The 18,511-nt window shown below is 44.0% G+C and overlaps 1 protein-coding gene across 1 annotated transcript in view; it reads left to right on the top strand.

Annotated features, from left to right (window-relative positions):
• LOC110974597 (lymphocyte antigen 75-like) overlaps positions 1–18,511 on the top strand; it is a 43,953-nt gene that overhangs the window by 12,083 nt on the left and 13,359 nt on the right. The window contains exons 16-40 of the mRNA XM_087140129.1: positions 613–1,050; positions 1,257–1,295; positions 1,801–1,974; positions 2,493–2,609; positions 2,847–2,960; positions 3,126–3,362; positions 4,299–4,514; positions 5,222–5,382; positions 5,888–5,998; positions 6,629–6,747; positions 7,011–7,159; positions 7,666–7,880; positions 8,394–8,521; positions 9,404–9,453; positions 9,751–9,921; positions 10,303–10,445; positions 10,849–10,967; positions 11,125–11,258; positions 12,027–12,166; positions 12,350–12,468; positions 12,629–12,759; positions 13,582–13,727; positions 14,152–14,276; positions 14,535–14,668; positions 17,902–17,934. Of these exons, the coding sequence (XP_086996255.1) occupies positions 613–1,050; positions 1,257–1,295; positions 1,801–1,974; positions 2,493–2,609; positions 2,847–2,960; positions 3,126–3,362; positions 4,299–4,514; positions 5,222–5,382; positions 5,888–5,998; positions 6,629–6,747; positions 7,011–7,159; positions 7,666–7,880; positions 8,394–8,521; positions 9,404–9,453; positions 9,751–9,921; positions 10,303–10,445; positions 10,849–10,967; positions 11,125–11,258; positions 12,027–12,166; positions 12,350–12,468; positions 12,629–12,759; positions 13,582–13,727; positions 14,152–14,276; positions 14,535–14,668; positions 17,902–17,934 (3,663 nt within the window). The remainder of the gene's footprint in view (positions 1–612; positions 1,051–1,256; positions 1,296–1,800; positions 1,975–2,492; positions 2,610–2,846; positions 2,961–3,125; positions 3,363–4,298; positions 4,515–5,221; positions 5,383–5,887; positions 5,999–6,628; positions 6,748–7,010; positions 7,160–7,665; positions 7,881–8,393; positions 8,522–9,403; positions 9,454–9,750; positions 9,922–10,302; positions 10,446–10,848; positions 10,968–11,124; positions 11,259–12,026; positions 12,167–12,349; positions 12,469–12,628; positions 12,760–13,581; positions 13,728–14,151; positions 14,277–14,534; positions 14,669–17,901; positions 17,935–18,511) is intronic.

Below are 18,511 nucleotides of genomic sequence, written 5' to 3'. Positions count from 1 at the left end.
GATGAGTTGTGTCCAGCTGAGCCATCTAGCCCGAGTGCAAGCTCATGGGTTGAGTGCTGTGGCATCGGCTTAGTTAGCAGTAGGCCACAGGTTCGAGTCCCACTAAAGCTTGTGAACTTTTGAATTAGCTCCCTTACATCCCTTGGCACTGATGATCATACGGTCTGACATCTTGTGTATTCAAAAAAATGAAAGTTTTACTATTTTTTATTTATAGTGGTTTATTTAAATCATGATTCGCAGCTGGTAAGCTGAATTGCACATGATTTACAGTTTAAAAACAGTTTTACAGTTTAAATACAGGTTGAAAAATTTATCAGGATGGGACTATATTGCCCAGTGACCTCCAGGTCACCAGGAAAATGTCCTAACCAGACCAACAAGAAGCCCTCCAGGGAAATTACCTACCTGGGGCCTGTCGGTTTTTTTTTTGGAGATCCGGATCGTGATCCTTAATTGAAAGTTTGGTTTACTAACACAAAATCCTGCCTAATGGATAAAAGCTAATTAGTCTTGGGATCACTGATTGAAAGTTGGATATAGAAACAAATATTGCCCTAAACATTACAGAAAGTGATAGCTGTTGAAAAGTGAAATTGCCTGTCGTTTCAGCGTGCGAAATTTTGGACACTACCTCCACGGACGACAACTACAGTTACCGTTACCACCCGTCCCAGGCCAACGTGGAGAGGGTGGAATTCAAAGTGAAGGCCGGCAGTGACGTCCATATCGGCCTGAGTGCGACCAGCAGTAACCAGCCTGCCATGTACGAGATCGTCATCTGCGGTTGGGGCAACACCCATTCGGCCATTCGGCGCTGCTCGCAGTGCCAAAATCTGGTATACGTCAGCACGCCCAACTTCCTGAGCGCCAACGAGTTCCGGGGGTTCTGGGTCAACTACGACATGAGCACAGGGCAGCTGGATGTTGGAAAGGAGGGCCAAGCGGACGCTTTTATGTCCTGGACCGACCCCTCACCTCTGGACGTCAAGTATGTGGGCTACTCCACCGGCTTCGGGCACGCGGGGGAGTTCCAGTTCTGCAACCTTTGTGAGTGAAAATCTGCTTAAAACCAATTTTTAGACTGACATGACTATGACTTGCAAGATTTTTACAGAAATCATAATGTGATAATACCATGTGAAACCAACTCATAAATGAATTTATTCTGAGAGAAATCCAGATTTCAAGATTCACAGATTCAAGCGTCTGTGTTGGAATGATCTTCTCTCTATGGTTTGCTTTTTCTACCACAGATGCGGGTGTTGCATCCACCCCTTTGCCAAACCCAACACGTAAGTAGTAGAAAAAAAGAAGGAAAAAGTTTCATTGTCTTGTAGATCACTAACTCGCTTGTTCAACCATTCTGGGGAGAGCTTGGGACAAGTTAATTGCTTGTATGTTGTCAGAAAAGAAGAAATCTTTGGCTCCTGCTGTGATAGTTTGCTTTTTAATGCCCCCAAGAGAGAAAAAGGAGGTTTAAAGTTAGGAGTTGAATAACAATATTTACAGAACATTTTTTGTCGTATTTTTTAGGATCTCATTTTCTCCTATTTCTGAAACCAAACAGTTATTGAATTGTTCGTACTCCCCAACTTATAAACTAGTTTACTTAAGGTATTGTCTTGTTGATACATACCTCAAGTGAGCGCCATTGGAGAGTTTGTAATACCAACCTTTCATGTTCATTTTTGAAGTGAATTTTTGGCATCAAAAGTGCCTCTTACAGGACTAACTTTGTCTCTATTATACCAAAATTATGAAGGAGAGTGTAAGATATGTTACCTTGTCTTCACATAGCAACCTTTGATGCACGGTGCGGGCTAGGCTGGGAATTTGATGCAACCACAGAGCAGTGCTACTGGTTTGCCCCCTCGGACTACAGGACGTGGGCGGATGCCAGGGAGCAGTGCATGCTGGGAGGTGGTGATCTCATCAGTATCGTCAGTGCTGCGGAACAGACATACCTCAATGGTACCATGAAGTCCTTGATATACAATTTTGCAACAGGAATAGTCGTTGGTAGTAGCGTCTGCATCTTTTATTCATAGAACTACATTGAAGCAGTGTCATATTGGTTTAATTTCTGACATGTTAGCCTAATTGAGTTTCTAATTATGCCACATGTAAAATTTCTTGTCCCTTTAAAGAAACTTTGAAAACCTCTTCTACTAGGAAGTTTTTCAATGCTGGAAGGGGCTTTGTAATGTGCAGTTTTAGCCCGGTACATCTCTGTTTTATTTTGGTGTACAAAATTTCCCCGTAAGTTTCTTTGACTTCTAAGAGCAAGATCTCCCATTCCTCAAATGATTTGCAAAATATGCAGACAATTTCTGAAAACAGGGCTCTAGAAATTAGACCCACCCTCTACAAGTTTTTCAAGCACCCTTTCTAATAGAAATTGGGTCCGTAAACCATTTCTAAAATTAAACTACATCCTGGATCCAGCAACAATTGTCACCTCGAGCTATGTCTTGTTTTTGTTAATCCAGGCCGCATGGCAACTGAGAGAGAACCGCACGTGTGGATTGGAGCCAATGACATCTCTACAAATGGCGGATGGGTTTGGAGTGACGGGTCACCATTTAAATTCCTGAATTGGAATGCGGGTAAAGCCACTACCTTCATTTTAAACTGTGGGTGAATTCCTAATATGCATGAGTATAGAGGGTTTTCATGGCTGCCATCTTGCAGGCCAGTGCTTTTGTTCCACAGGGTATGCAAGAATGAGGTTTCCCTGTGGAACAAAAGAAGTGCCCTGCAAGATGGCTACCATTCAAAGCCTCTGTTAATCTTCATGATTCCAGTTGATTACCAAAAATGTACATTTTTTTTCGAATTGATAGGAGAACCCAATGATCAAGGTAATGGTGAGAACTGTGGTGAACTGTATACCAACAATGGTCGATGGAACGACATTGAATGTGCTCAAACGCAAGGCTATGTGTGCAAGAAAAACGGTAAGAAATGGTGCTCATATTCCTCTCTTGTAGTATTCGAAGAATTGCTTGAGCCGCTCTCCTTTACTGAAACTATTATCGAGAAAATTGTACATTGTACAGGGAGTCATACCAAACCGAACCTGTTGCCAAATATATTTTGTTGTTTTTCCTCTTTGTGTTCAGGCTACTTAGTCTCCCACTTCACCGTCTACCCTAACGCGTACCTGGCCAACTCGGACATCTTGGTGCTGAGAAATGTCTACCCGGAGCAGTGCGCCCACCGCTGCGTCATGGAGACGTCCTTCGACTGCCGCTCCTTCAACTACGACAGGACTAGCCGGGACTGCATGCTGAGTGACACGGACAGGGACAATGTCGGCCAGCTGGAGACAGCCATTGGGATAGACTACTACCAGATCGGTCAGTTGGCCCCTTTTCCACTGGTGTCACAGGGATGGGGAAGAACTTGCCTCCCCCCCCAAAAAAATGGACAAAAAAGAGAGGAAAGAAAAGAACAAAAGAAATGAGAAAAAAGGAATAAAAAGGAATGATAATCACCAGTTTGCTTGATAGTACTTCGACATTTCCCCTGTCCATCTTTCATGGTTAATAACTTGGCAGATTGCTGAATAATTGTTTGGCACCCTTCTGGAAAAAATCTTGGCAACACCCATGGCCCTTGCTGAGCCTCAGTATCTCCCTTGGGGTTGTGATTGATCCACAGATTTCAGAATTGCTCAGAATCCCCCAAATTGTAGAGGTTTAATCATTTGAGTTTCATTAATGTTTTTGCTTTTCTGTAACAATTCAAGTGTAAGATTCACATATTGATCAATTTCATTCTGCGGTGACTGGCTTTTGATAGGACAAGATCACACTCTCATGGTTTAAATGTCATAAGCACAAAAACCATAGTAAAACACCCAGCATATTTTACTTTAACATTGCCTTTACTCAACATTGCCTTCAGATATTTTGTCTGACCATTTGTGCTTTTGGTTGGACAAATACCAAAAGCGATGGGAAAACCAAAAGTGGTCAGAAAATGGCAGATGTCTGACTGTAAGAATTCCATGCTCTGAAGTAAACACATCTAGCCGGCTTTAGCAAAGCTGTGGAAAGTTTTAACTTCTTTCTCCAAAATTTCACTGCAGAAACCTTTGTAGCGGCCACTTCATGGCTTGGCTTTGTGTAAACATGAAATGCAAGGCTGCATTGCTTACCGTTGCTAGGAGATTAGTGATGATATGGAGCAGGGTAGGCCTATTGAACACTTGTGTCCTAGCGCCTACGAAATGCTCAATCTGCCCCTTGATCAACACTGTCTAATTCGCTTTTTTGGCGGGGGATCCACAGTTCAAGGAGTTGCCCCGCCCACCCCGGCTGCGACCCTCCCACCCGGTTATCGTTGTCCAGAGGGCTGGTCAGGCTACGGCGACTACTGTTACCAGGCCCAGCCTGGGGATGGAACTTGGCAGGAGGCACTGCAAGACTGCAGGACCAAGGGAGCTGATCTGATCTCCATCCATGATATGAACGAGAATGACTTCATCGTGTCCGTCATGCAGCAAAGTACAGCTTCATTTGTACAAACTTAACAATTTAGATTTAGACTAGACTAGACTTAGACTTTTTGGGAGTTCTGTTACAATTTCTGTGAGGAAACCATGTTTGTTTAGGACATAGGTTTTCTTTTTCAAAGTTTGATGGAGATAAAAAAAAGAGTTGTGGAGATTACTCACAAAATTGCTTCCTTTCAAAATTTCAATTTTCTTGGCTACATGGAGTAAGCTAACAAGCAGTGTTGTAATCACAAGACCAGCAGCACCAGTCACAAGTAATAGGGTGAACAGTGACAAAGAAATGCTTTTGTTGCAGTTCATCTGAAAAGTTGGTAACTTGCAGGACTTCAGGTCTGGAGTTGGTCTTGTGATGGTCTGAAGAGGTCTCCACTACAACGTAGCTAAACAGTTCTATTTAGTTTCTTCATAGGGATCATAGCTTCTGAAGAACCTTAGCTTTCACAGAAATATTGCAGACGAAAGGCTTGTTGGTGTGTTTCAAATTTCTGTTTCTGATATTATTCAGCTTTCTCTTTCAAAGTCAGCTTACATTGTCTGTGGTGAACTTTTACAGCTCAGAATTACTGGAGCATAGACAATTCTTTCACAGAAGCTCAGCACTGTGGCCATTCAGTATCCTATTCAGGTATTAACGGTTTACACATCTCCAAGTAGAATTTTTTGAGCGCGGTTCATTTCTTTCTCTCTCCACTCCAGACGGACTGACCGGGCAAGTGTGGAGCGGCATGAGCGACACGGCCACATTCCTGACCTACGAATGGAGTGACCGCTCCCCTGTGACCTTTACCAACTGGGAAGTCAACGAACCCAACAATCACGAAGGCAAGAACGAAGACTGCGTGGAGGTCTACACTTCGGTATGTTACACGAAGGCAAACTGCCACCAGCATAAGAGCTGAATCTTGTAGCTTACATCTTGGCCTATGTGTAGTCTTTCCAAGGTGTTTCGTATTTTCTGTTGGACGGCTGCTTGTGCTTGTGTCCACCTGCTTTTCTCTTGTTTTGCAGGAATTCCTTTTTTTTTAATTTGAAGTTTTCAACATTTTTGGTCTCTACTTCGTGCCATAAAATTCTGGCCAAATAAAACATTTAGTAAGTATGGCAACAAGGGTCACTGGAGAACATGGCGTCGTCTGAATTGAACTTTAGCCAGTAAAAATCTCATGTGCTCACAAGCTGCAGCTGAAGCCATAAGCCAGTTGCTTCCGTATTCCGCAACCACAACTTTTTGGACGGAGCTTGTCACTCGTGCACTCCAACACTGCCGGAGACATGCCACGTTCCATATTTTGTCCCACAATCTGTAAAATTCATGCTGCTTGCTAACCACTCGTCTGTGTGAACAACTCTCTCTTGATTCAGGGCCGATGGAACGACCAGGATTGCGAGGATCGCAACCATTACATCTGCAAGCAGATGAAGCAGAACCTGGGACCCACCCAATTCCCCCTCACCCCAAGCGGCTGCGACATGGTACGTTCATCAGTTTTGCCCATGCATTACAAGGCAATTCACCCTTACTGGAATGTTTTCCTTGGAGTGGAGTGCACCCCCATCCCCCTGTTTAAGGCGCGCACTCATGAAGTTGGAGAGCATTTGATCGTCTGAATCTATGACCAAACCCACCGAGGGTTCCCTGTCGCAAATTAAACCTTCAACTGCTCTCCCTTGAAAGCTGACTCCAGCTACACTACTTTTTAACCGCTTATATGAGGCGCCATCCGTGTTTCTTCGTGACTTAAGACACTGATTGCGGTGGCACTCGTAAGATTTAAATTGTGTGGTGAAAGGTACCATGTTATAATGCTGTTTGATGTGTAAAAGCTCATCGCGATAGATTGAATGCGAGAAAGTACATCAATTTCGTAATAGTTCATTTATTAGCGCGTTCTTGTGACATCCCCCTTTTCACAGCATTTACTCAGTATTAGCACCCCCTATCCTTCCCTGCCTATGTACTTTATGGAGAGCCCCGGAGGAGATAGAGAAGTACTTAATGTGTTGAGATTAACTGGAATAGGAATTGAACCCTGAACCCCCCCCCTCACTCAGCATTGCAGGAACCTCACATTTGTGAGTATTCCATTGGTTTCTACACTACAGGGTTGGGTCGCCTTTGAGTCGTCCTGTTACAAGATCGAAGGTACCCCAGAGATGTCCTGGGACCAGGCCAAGTCTGACTGTGAGTCCCTGGGCGGCCATCTGATCGTTGTCAATGACAGGTATGTGGTCAACCCAAAGAGCATTCTTTCAATGGAAAACCAGGACCCAAAGCACTCTTTTCTAATGAAAACAGTACTTTTGGATATTATAAGTAACAAAGAAAACTTGTCAAATTATGATATACAGCTAATATACCAGTCATAGATATGTGGAATGTCTCTCTAGAGGTATTGATTGATGTCTAAACCGATCTTTGCTTAGCGCAAAAATTTGGTTAGCGATAATTTCTACTGAGGAACTTTCAACCCCTCCCCCCCAACAGAATTGAGCAGTCCTTCATGTCCAGCCAACTGGGCCTTCAAAACGGCCAGATGTTCTGGATAGGCATGAATGAGGGGACCACCAAGGGCGTGTACCAGTGGGCCAACGGAGCACCAATCACCTACACCCACTGGGACAGGGGACAGCCGGGTAAGAGATACGTCTGCTGTTTTGAACACTGAGTGAAATGTGACGATCATTGAACATCCCAAAAGGTTCATTCGAAAATCTTGAGAGCTTGAAATGTTGCTTCTTGCTGGATCTTCCTCAAATTCAATTTTACTTTTTGAGAAAGATTCAGCCAGGATCAAAATGTCAAGTCCATATATTGTGAGTTCGTCAGATTACTCCAGTCGGTAAGCTATTTGAAGGAGTCGTCATTCCCTGCTTGTTTCAAAAATGAAGCTTTTTGACCTTTTTAGAGCCCCGAAGAAAAGGATATAATCTGAATTGTAATGTCATGAAAAAGTAAGATTTAAGTTATTACTCTGTGGATGCTCTTTCCACTTGAAAGTAACTTTCAAAACTAGGCGGTTATGTACAAACGAAAAGTGTAATAGGTACTAAGGATGATACAGAGAGAGCAGATGTTTGTTTCAGCTCAGTATTCATTGTAAACAAAGTTCTGTTTTTCTCACGTCGGCCAACTTTCTTAGATGACTCAAGGGGAAGCTGTGTGGCAGTCACATCCGGCAGTGCTGCCGGTCTCTGGAATGTCATCCCCTGCGACTCCGGCCACAACTACATCTGCGAGGTCTTGCGCGCGGGATACACCCCTGCCCCCGTGTTAACAGACCCACCTGTGCCGACCTCACCTACCAACGAAGGCTGTCCTGTGAACTGGATTGGCTGGGGGTCCAACTGTTTCAAGGTGATCACTTTAAATTGTTTTCTCCCTGTGTGGTTGTTGTGAAGTTTGTTTATTCACTTGTTTGCTAACTGGCTGAGTTGTTTTGTCTCTGATTTTGTTGTTTTTATTTTGTGGTTTTATCTGTAGTATTTGACTGCTTTGTATGGTGTAAATGGCATTCGTCACAATAATGGATGTGTATCTGAGATTTTCTTATAGTGAAACAACTTAGAATAGTTCTGTTCTCTGTGGATAGGAAGCCAGTCAGTTGCAGGCTTCTCCCAAGCTAATGTCGGTACCCATTAACATTCCTGGTTGGAGGGAAACAAGTTATGATAAAGTGGCTTTCCCGAGGATGTGACATGTAGCTAGCAGCGGGATTCGAACCCTCACCCTTTGATTGTGAATCTCAAGCCCTTACCATCGGGCCACATTCTCCTCACATCCCCCCAAGAGTAAGAAATCTTGTATGGCCATGGGGGGTGAGATGAATCTGCATTTACCCTTCAGATCATGTTGTCGTTTTCATCGTAGGCGTACGATCCAGTGGACAAGAAATCTTTCTGGGATGCCGAGGCCTACTGCAATAGCGTGGGAGCTCACCTGGCCAGCTTCCACCGCACAGAAGAAGAAGTGCACTTTGTCAAGAATGCAGGAATCTAGTGAGTTTACCGTGTCATTGGGACTCCATGTACCCTCCAAGTCTTAAAGACCTGGGGGAGGGCAGAATTTTCCCCTTCCTGATAAATTTTTCCAAAATACCTCAATTGTATTTTTTTTCATATAATGAGCAGTTATTTTGAAACCGATGTCATTCTCATACAATGCCCATTTTTCTGATACAGGTCCATCAAAAAAACGTGTAGGCCCCTCTCATTTTGCCTACAAGTTGTATGGGCAGCCAAAGTTTGCAGAATATCACCTGTTGGTTGGTTTTCGATTTCACCTCCAATTCCTCCATAATGGACATTTGTCTCATGGCTTTTAAATAGGGTTGTATTTTTATTTAGTATTGAGTAGTGTGTATTATTATTGGGTGTTCTAGTAGCTACGTGGTATTTTTAACAAATTGTTAATTATGTTACTATTGTACCGACGGTCAAGGAAAAACAAAACCGTGACGTCACTCCATTGACGTTTTCAGTGCATGTAGGCCAACTCACATGAGGCTGTGAACTTCAAGTGACCATAACAAAACAACCATATCTTGAATTGGACTGAAACTTCACAGCGGTACTGATAATGAGTGTCTCTACATGCATGTAAAGTGTTTAAAAGATGGGGCACGTGACAGCCAGGTTTGTGGGTGGGGGAAGGAGGGGGAGTGGAATCTCAGATGTATGGTGCGTGAAGAGATCGTTATACAAGTCAGCAACACTAGCCTACGGTTTTGGGTCCAAGGCGGTTGTGGTAGTTGCGTGAATGTAATTGTGTGATGCTGACTCCAACTGTCCGCCCCCTGCACAATGCACGATAGCAAGCCAAACACCCATTGCATATCTTTTCAAGTCATTCGCCTGTTACCTTTCTTCCATCTTCACCAGCAACCAAGATACTTTCTGGATTGGTCTCCATGATACCCAAAATGAGGGAGGTAAGAAATTGTACAACTCTTCATTGTGATTTTGACTTGAAAACACAGTCAATGAACCAGGTTAATGCACAAAATGAAGGCTTTTGTAAATAGGTTTGTTGATTAAAACTCCCTGTATAATTATTGCATCCACTTCCATAATTTTTGTGGTACATACGAGAGTAAGCTTTTGTACATTTATTGACGTGTATATTTTTAAAAGCTGTAAAATTGGAGTGCATGATGCCTGTGCATGAGGTCTTTTAGCCTTATTTTTATATTGAAAGGTCCCATTTTGTTTCTCTTTCTGTCCCAAAGGTTTCGAGTGGACCGACGGCTCTGTCCTCCAGTACACCAACTGGAACGACGGTGAGCCCAACGATGCCTTTGAAGCCGGCGAGGACTGCGCCGAGATGTTCTTCAGCGGCACCGGCTGGAACGACCAGAACTGCGAGGACCGGCGAGGCTGGGTCTGCAAGACATCTCGAGGTGAAACAGACAGTTCTCGATGGCAATTTTTCTACTTATGGAATTCCTCTACTTAGGAGTAGAATCTGCAAACCTTTGTACCTCGTCGGTCAGTACAGGGGGTCACTTTCATGTAAACTCAATATAGCCAAAGGTGGAAGTTGAGGGGTTTGGAGTGTAATCCCTATTGGATGTCTACGCACCCTCCTCCCCCGACCTGGGTGCCTTCATCTAAAACAACCTATATACAAGCCGAGGGTTCATTATTTTCCTCCAGTTAAATTCTCTGTAAACCAGTTGCCTCCCTGCCAGAATTTCTCGTCCATTTGTGCCACCATCATTCACAGGGGCATCAAATTCTGCCACCCAATGTTTCTCATCTTGGCTCTTCCCCATTTCCAGTGCTGGGCTGCTCGGACGGCTGGACACAGTACGAAGATCAGTGCTACTCCTTCCGCTCCCAGATGCTGAGCCACGGGGACGCCAGAGCTGCTTGCCTGGACGATGAAGCCGACCTGGTCACCATCTACAGCGCCAGCCTGAACGTAAGACAGGGACCCCAAATTTGTGACACAACCCAGCAAATGAAGCACCATTCATCAGTTTCACCTTTTGAGATAGAGACTTATTCAAAGAATCTTACACAATGTAAAACATATGCCGTTTTCGTCGGAAAGCCAAACTGAGCGACACATTAAAATAAAGGGTGCATTTTGCTTTCTCTACTGCAAACTTCAACAAAACTACTGACAAAAATGAAATGCCATTAAGACACATTTTGTGGGATTTGGTCATATATGGTCAGATCAAACTCTTGACCTACTGTCTGGGCACTGTTCCTGTCTAAAAATCGACCACCGTTGTTGTTAAACCATGCACAGTCTTTCTTGATATTGTTTTATAAATAAATAAGTAATTAAATCAATTCCTCTTCTTTCCCTTTTCTAGGCATGGCTCACTACCAATATTGCATCTACTGGTATGGATCACTGGATTGGCTTGCATGATCTGACCGATGAAGGCAAATTTGAATGGGTCGATGGCACGCCGCTAGACCCAGTTCTTGAGTGAGTTCAGTTTGGGAGAGCTGGTTTTTTTTTCCCACTAATGTCTTAACGTAAACCAATACAATATGGGTGTATAGATCATCTTTGCCTGGTGCTCTTTCGGCAAAGGGCACATCCTTCAGGGATGAAAGGTTTCTAGTCTCTTTTTTTCTGGCAGGAATTTTTGGGACAGTGGTCAGCCGGATAACTACGGCAACGTGGGTGAAGACTGCACCGTGCTGAGAACCAACGGCCGGTGGAACGACGACACCTGCACCTACAACAAGGCGCATATCTGCCAAAGGCCCATTGGTGAGTCATCCTACCTCGACCTACCCCTGGGCTTGATACACCAACATGAGACTTTACCAAGCACCTGCACAGAATTAGAAACAGCAGAAGATGTAATTGGTCCTTATCTTAAAATAACTTCGCAACTGAGTCCTAGTATGCAATGTTTCCTTGGATCAGCTCATTTCCTTTTTTTTTTACTTTTTGTGTAAGCGATTAAGAATTTATAATTGTGTACAAGGCATGGAATTTCTGTTTCTTGCCAATTACCTTGGTTGTAGTTTAACTTAGCCCGTATCCCTTAGAGATAAAAATAATTTCATGTACACATATTGTGCATATCTGTTGATAGTTGATTAATGCCTGGGTCTACAGGGTTCAGTACCTGCCACATTTTAAAGGGCCTCCTACCAACCACATTTTCCCCTTGATAACAAACCACAGTTTGAGAATTAAGGAGATGGTAACACAATCTTTGACCAACCTTTTAAGTTACTTGAACCCTGGGTGTAACATAATTAAACGTGTCTTGGTCCCTGGGTATCCCACCAGTGGATTCCCTCCCCCCAGCTTGTACCCCACCTGCCCCTCTGTTCAGAAATTGGGGGGAAAAAATCTGGCGATAGTCTGAACATGAGTTCCCCCTCCCCCCCTGCAAAATGTACCCCAGTTACTCCACTGCATCCCACAACCAAATAATCTTGCAGTGTGTTTGCTAACACAATAGTTAAGGGGCATCTCTGTGAATCTAACAGCTCTTCTCCCCCCTCCTTTTCCCCATCTTTGAAGTCTTGTGCCCGGATGGGTGGAAGCTGCACCAGGGCCGGTGTTTCCGATTCATGACGGAGACGCAGCCGTGGAACGAGGCCAGAGAGACCTGCCGAAGCTACCAGGGTGACCTGGCCAAGATTGCCAGCGTGGAGACCAACGTAAGCGCCGATGGAAATCATCCTGCCACTGTCTTTAACATTGAGCATTTTGGGAACTATGCATTTTTTTTCGAACTGAATGCTCTAAAAAGAAAGAAGGAAAGAAAGAGGTTTTGAATTTCAAAGTTTCCCTCAAAATTGTGTAAAAATTCTAATCTTTGCTTGAACATTTTTGCTCGCCAGGCCTGGGCCGGAAAGTATGTCTCAGAGGCTGGAAATGGTCACTACATTGGCCTTCACGATCTGAGTAACGAAGGCCGCTTCACATGGACGGATGGATCCCAGCTCGACCCCAGCCTTGCGTAAGGGCAGCTTTAAAATACAAATTTGGTCTGGGAACATCTTACAAGGATATCTTGCCCGTCAAGACCTAGTGCAGTACATTGTTGAAATAAATTGAACTTACGTCCTGATATCCAAGGTAGAGCTCAGGCTATTTCTACTTTTCTTTATCTTCTTCAGTTCTTTGTGGGCAGGCAATGCCCCCGATGACTTCTCGGATGGGGAAGACTGCGGCGTAATCAAAATGAATGGGAAGTGGGAGGACAACCGCTGCTCGTACAGAAGAGCCTTCATCTGCCAAAAAATGGGAGGTGAGCTTTCTGACAGTAAATGGGTTGATGCTCGTTTGGTCACCAATGTCATTTTTCATCCACCCCGACTTGAAGCACCCCCGCGCTGGGAAAGAAGATTAGAATCGTTTCAGGCTGGCAGCTGGTGCACACAGTTAGACTGTACTTTTTGACAGAAATTGGTTTTCTGTGCTCAGCTCGTCCCATGCCGAACACGTAAGACAGTATGTGCACGAGTTGAGTTCCCTGCAAAGACCTGTCATAGCTAAAGCATGCCATCTCTGGTTCCAGCAAGGAGGAGATTTCACCTTTTCACCTCAAGTGTGAAGAGATGAAATGGTCGTCAGAGCAAAGCGCAGTGAACATATCACACCCATACCGCAGTCGTTGCACTGGCTGCCCATTCCTCTTGTATATAAAATCAGAAATGGACTTGCACCAGCATACCTCAAGGATCTCATCAGGCCAAAGGTCTCAACCTCATCCATCTGCCTCCAATCTCATTCCACTTCACATTTACATCTCTCTCAAGGCCCGTGCACCAACACCCGTTATGGTCAGCAGGCATTTGCTGTCGCTGCACCTACTCTCTGCAATCGGCTCCCACTGCATATTCAAGCCTCATCTACAATAGACACATTCCAGACTCAGCTTAAGACACAGTAATTCAAAATTTGATAGTGCTCAGAAACACCTGTTGAAAGCGCTTTATAAATGCAATTTATTATTATCAGTAGTATACTTTTAGACAAGATCACATGAGTTTGTGTGCTTCCTGCATTGCGCATGTTTGTAGGTTTGTTCTTGTTTCATTTTATTACAGTTTGTCTTTTTCTTTCACAGTGTCAGTTTGTTCAACTGGATGGACTGCTTACCAAGGCGATTGTTTCATCTTCAAGACGGCCAGCCCGGTCAATTGGAACAATGCTAGGGCCGACTGCCAGGCCAGCCAAGCCGACCTGGTTGTTATTACCAGTGTGGAGATGAACGTAAGAAATGTCCACCAGATCAAAACAAAAAATAGTCAGTCCAATCAGGCACGAGTGGCCAAAATTCACACAATCTGGACCTTTTCATCAACCAAACCTAAATGGTAATGGATGAAAATCTAATGGCAAGGAAATTCCAGGGATGTCGTTGAAAGCTTCGGTAAATCTGAGAGACCGTCAGGAAAACTGGTGAAAAAAAAGTTGGGCGGACACTGGACAGAATGTATAGTGCCCACCAAATCTACAGCCCTTGTTTCAAGTTTTCATTTGAATGTGCACAAAACCTTCACTTTGGCCTTTTCACTTGAGTTACCAGACATCTTGAAGGCTTTTTGGACACCACAGAGCATAAAATTGTACCCAAGAGTCCACATTTTTGGTCATTTTTATGGTTGTAATTAATTTTTTGTTTGGTTTATATCAGACATGGCTGACTAGTTATGTGTATTCTGGTGGTAAGATGCACTGGATAGGACTTCATGATACCGACCTGGAAGGAAATTTCTTTTGGGTGGACGGTACCCCTCTCAACGCTGGCTCCCCTCTAGCGTAAGCATTGGTTGCTTTCAGACAGGACAGTTTCATTTTAAGCACTTTTTCCAAGGGCTGTCTAAATGAATTTCTTGTTGCGCACACAGAGTTCATTGATGTTGGACTGTCATTATTACCCCCAAGGAAACATTGAAGACATCTTGATAATTACCTTGCTTGGTTTTTAACTTTGAGCTATGGTGTGGTGTTCAGATGGAAAAGTTCCAACATTTGACGCAAATTTTCTGCAATGAATACTCTCATGTCAACCTCCAGGTCTCTTTGGGAGAATGGTGCACCGAATAATGTCGGTCAAGGTGGTGAAGACTGCGTGGTGATCCAAGCCAATCAGAAGTGGGGCGACATCGATTGCTCTGTGCACAAGCCTTTCATCTGCATGCGGCCTTATGGTGAGCGGTTCTCACAAATTTTGTTCCATTTGAGAATATTACCCACTCATTGCAGTTGTTCTGCCTGTGTGGGAAAAACTTCAAAATGCCCACTGCTGGCAGCGCACAGTCAATCCCTTTTTTTTATATGAGTGCTGAAGAGAAAGTGCATTGCTGTCATGAAGATACATATTCAGTTTTAAAGTTATCGTGCCCTACGCTTCCAACACGAATTAATTGCCGCTGCTGTCTTGAACAGGTCCCACAGCGCCCATCTAGAATTACTGCCTGGAGTCTAGAGTCAGTGCTTTTCACCAGTTCAGGGGACTTTTCACTAAAATGTGGGTACCCCGTCAAACATAAATCAGACTTAGAGGTATTGTAATACTTTTGGGCAGAATGTATAATTTTCAGTTAGATCAGGGCTAATCCATCGGCTTTGCTTAAAAAAGCTGGTGGTATGTGAACTGGTTTTCATGTCCATGTGACAGGGTTCTCATGACAAATTTTCAGTGGAATGTGTACAAGTCTACACCATCTGTCTACGAGACGTATGCACCTGACTGTAGGTGCACAACATGCATTGGAGTTGCAGCACCCTAAAGTAGCAAATGATTTCCCCTGGCACTGCTCCAAGACATCATTTGGATATATTTGGAGTAACGTCATGCCTACTCTAATGCGATGCACCAATTCCGAAACACAGATTCTTCGAGATGAATCATTTAACTGGCGAAGAAGGGCCTCCAACTTTTGACAGATCTTTTCTCAGTGTTAGTAGTGACTTAGCCCTATGGGTCCTTCACAGATTTCATCTAAATAGAACAGGATAATAACTTTGAAATTTACACGCGAGAGACAACGTTTTTTTTCATTGAAAAGAATTAACTGACACACTGGTGTCCTCTTAATTAGTTGTTACTTTTCCTGTTAAGCCTTCCAGGAAAAAAACAAGGTGACAGTGAGCGTTTTACAAGATGTACTCTTGGGCCGGGAGATGTTAAGTTTGATTAAGGTTTTGCCCTTAGAGTAAGCTTTGTACAGTACCAAATTATCACATGTTCAGCTTCAATTGCCCTCCTTTCTTTATGTACTCGTTGACCTGTCATTGAAGAGGGATGATTCACGGCCCATGATTGATACAAGGGGTTGGCCCAACTTTGAGAGTCGGTGCCCCGTGCATTGGCGGGTGCTGCGGCGAGTCACTGCCAGATCCTGTCCTGTCGTCGTCCTGGCGGATGTGCCTCGTTAGGTCCACAGGACGTACAATCACGGTGCAGCTTCTTGTCCCCTAGCTGTCCAAAAAATCACTGTCCCCTCTCCCTCTCCTTACGCCCTCCGATATCGTGGCAGAAAACCCGCCGTTCCAACCGCCGTGATTTGCTGTGGAGATTAAAAGAAAAAGTCTTTCCACTGCTGGAGATAATGATGTTGAGCCACCTGTAGATACAATTGCATGTTTTCTGCATGCGATCTTGATTCCACCTTCAAACTTTATCGCATCGTTGAGTTTGGAGGCATTTAGCTTTTGTTTCACCAGCAATGTCCCCATAGGATTAAGTCATCAAGTTTTGACATGGCTACGTAAACTTGTGACATCTCGGACAAATCATCTGGGGACTGGTGGCCTGCAACTTGTGACAAGTTTGCAGAAAAAATGACTGTTCTGCGAAGGGTGCCTGGGACTGGGATGTCCCATTTGCTGTCGAGCTTGATGTTCGCTCACAAATGGAGTGATTGATGGGCATAGCTTACGGCAGTGACTAGATACTATGTAAAGAGCTTTGGGATAAACCACCTGCACACAGCTTCAATGAAGCTCTGTCAGCAGAAGCTGTTGTGTCTTACATGATAACGCTTGACAGAGTGGCCATGGACAAGCTGAGTCGCTAGGTCCGTGAAGCAGTCTCTTAATCAACAGAGTCGGCTCTTTTTAAGGAAACAGAAGTTACGCTCGACAAGAAGTTGTCAACGAGAAGTGCAGTGATTGATGATCCAGTGCCCGTCTTCAGTTGACGCCTCAAGTTTTTCAATATTGGAAGTCATCTGTGGCAAGATTTTGGGGGGAGATTTTAGAGCGGCTGGCTTATATCAAACTGCATGTACGTGGAGTTCGATAGTGTCAGAAGGAACGTGATCCAAACACCATCCAAAGGACGATAGCATGCAAGAAATGCAGAAGTTTGGAAGTCGTATTCATCAAAATTGTTTTGAGAGATAGCTGAACTCGGATAGAGGCCAGAAAAAGAAAATACTTCTGCAGAAGAGCAGAATGAACAATTGTTGGACATAGGGGAAGTCACATCCCATTGGATCCTCACAACGAGTGGATCAAATTATACAGTTTTAAGGAGGTAGTGAAAACTGCAAGAAAATATGGCTGGCAAACAAGACATTCACACGTGCCGGCTCAGATGGCATCGTGTAACGTGGAAGTTATCCTCTCTCTCTGTGATAAGTAGCTGGCTGATCGTCGTAGTGGGGGTATGCCTCCAAATTCTGCCCGTTGTGGGACAATCGGTCAGGGCCACCACACCCAAACTCACCGATAGCGGGAATGACAACACAACTGACCCAACGATAAGCACACCAGCCAATGACAGTGTGACTGCAGTATTGGGCACAGACTGGTTACCAACCACATTGTCCGTGACCACAAAGTCACCTGCAACAATCACAACATCAGGAGGAAGGACAAGTCACGTTTTATCTGGAAATGCAGGGAATGCATCTGAAACTCCCGTCTTTGGTAGGATGTGCATGCTGCCAATTTGTTCCCCAGTGTTCTTCTCAGAACCACACATACTCATAAAAAAAGAGAATATTGTACATGGTGTAACCGCAAAAATCCTTAACTAATTGTCGATCCGCCATGCAAACCTTCAAGCGCTACCCCAGTGTCTTGTTATAAAAATATTTCAGCGAAAAAAACGTAACCTTCAATCACATATAAGCTGCTCAAGAATCCATGGGGAAAGAAATTCACATGCCCAGTGTGTCTTTAACCAACAACCTCCATTCTGTTCGAAAATTGTTAGCCTCTGTTCTTTTTAGTACACCAGGGTCAGTGTAGAAAATTCACTTTAATATTAGCATCATTGATGCCACAGTTAGACTCTGATCAGATGTTGACATTTTTATGATTGTGAATTTCTTCATGCTCTGTTAGGGAGCAAGGCAAACATTCTTCTTCTCTTGCCATTTTTGCCAATTTATAAATTATATTCGAAATTCTTTTCTATCCTTGTTAACAGGTGAGATACCGTTTACAACCGCAGCACCTGAATGTGAGTATGCAGTCAACATTGCTTTTGGTATTTGACGAGACATTACAAAAATTAACCGAGTTTAGACTGGGCATGTGATCCCCATAGGAGGGCCTCATTTTACTCCAAAATCAACCCCTCGTCCTCTCCAAATTCTGAAAGCGACACTCACCCTGGCTCTTTGTTTCCTCGTAAATCTCAGAGCCTCAGCGTGCCACTGGAATAGCCGCAGTAAGGATTGGGGAAGGCAGTTCTTACCCCTTTGATGCATTGATGTGCACATTCCTGGTATTGTGTGGAACTAACGCACCCTTAACCTTCCCCCCAGGGGGAGAGATAAGATGGATATGAATCAGTGGCAGAATGGGGTGAACCGAGTTGCCTGTCGGAAGGAAATCCAATAACATCCTCATTACTGAGCTGGAGTGGGTCAAAGGAGGGGGGTGGGGAAATGGTGAAACATTCCCAATGCCCAGTAAGATAAAATTGAGTCAGGAAAAGAAACATGTGTATCGTTTAACTATTTTTTTTAGTTTAAGACTGAGTGATTCAGATTTCAGTTGCTAGATAAATGGTTGATAAAGGGAAGTGAAATTTA

The sequence above is a fragment of the Acanthaster planci genome, linkage group LG08 (genome assembly GCF_054643075.1).
Source record: "Acanthaster planci isolate LZ-2023a linkage group LG08, COTS_SCS, whole genome shotgun sequence".
NCBI classification, from domain to species: domain Eukaryota; kingdom Metazoa; phylum Echinodermata; class Asteroidea; order Valvatida; family Acanthasteridae; genus Acanthaster; species Acanthaster planci.
The sequence above is the reverse complement of the archived record's forward strand: the minus strand, read 5'-3'. Positions and strand labels throughout refer to the sequence as shown.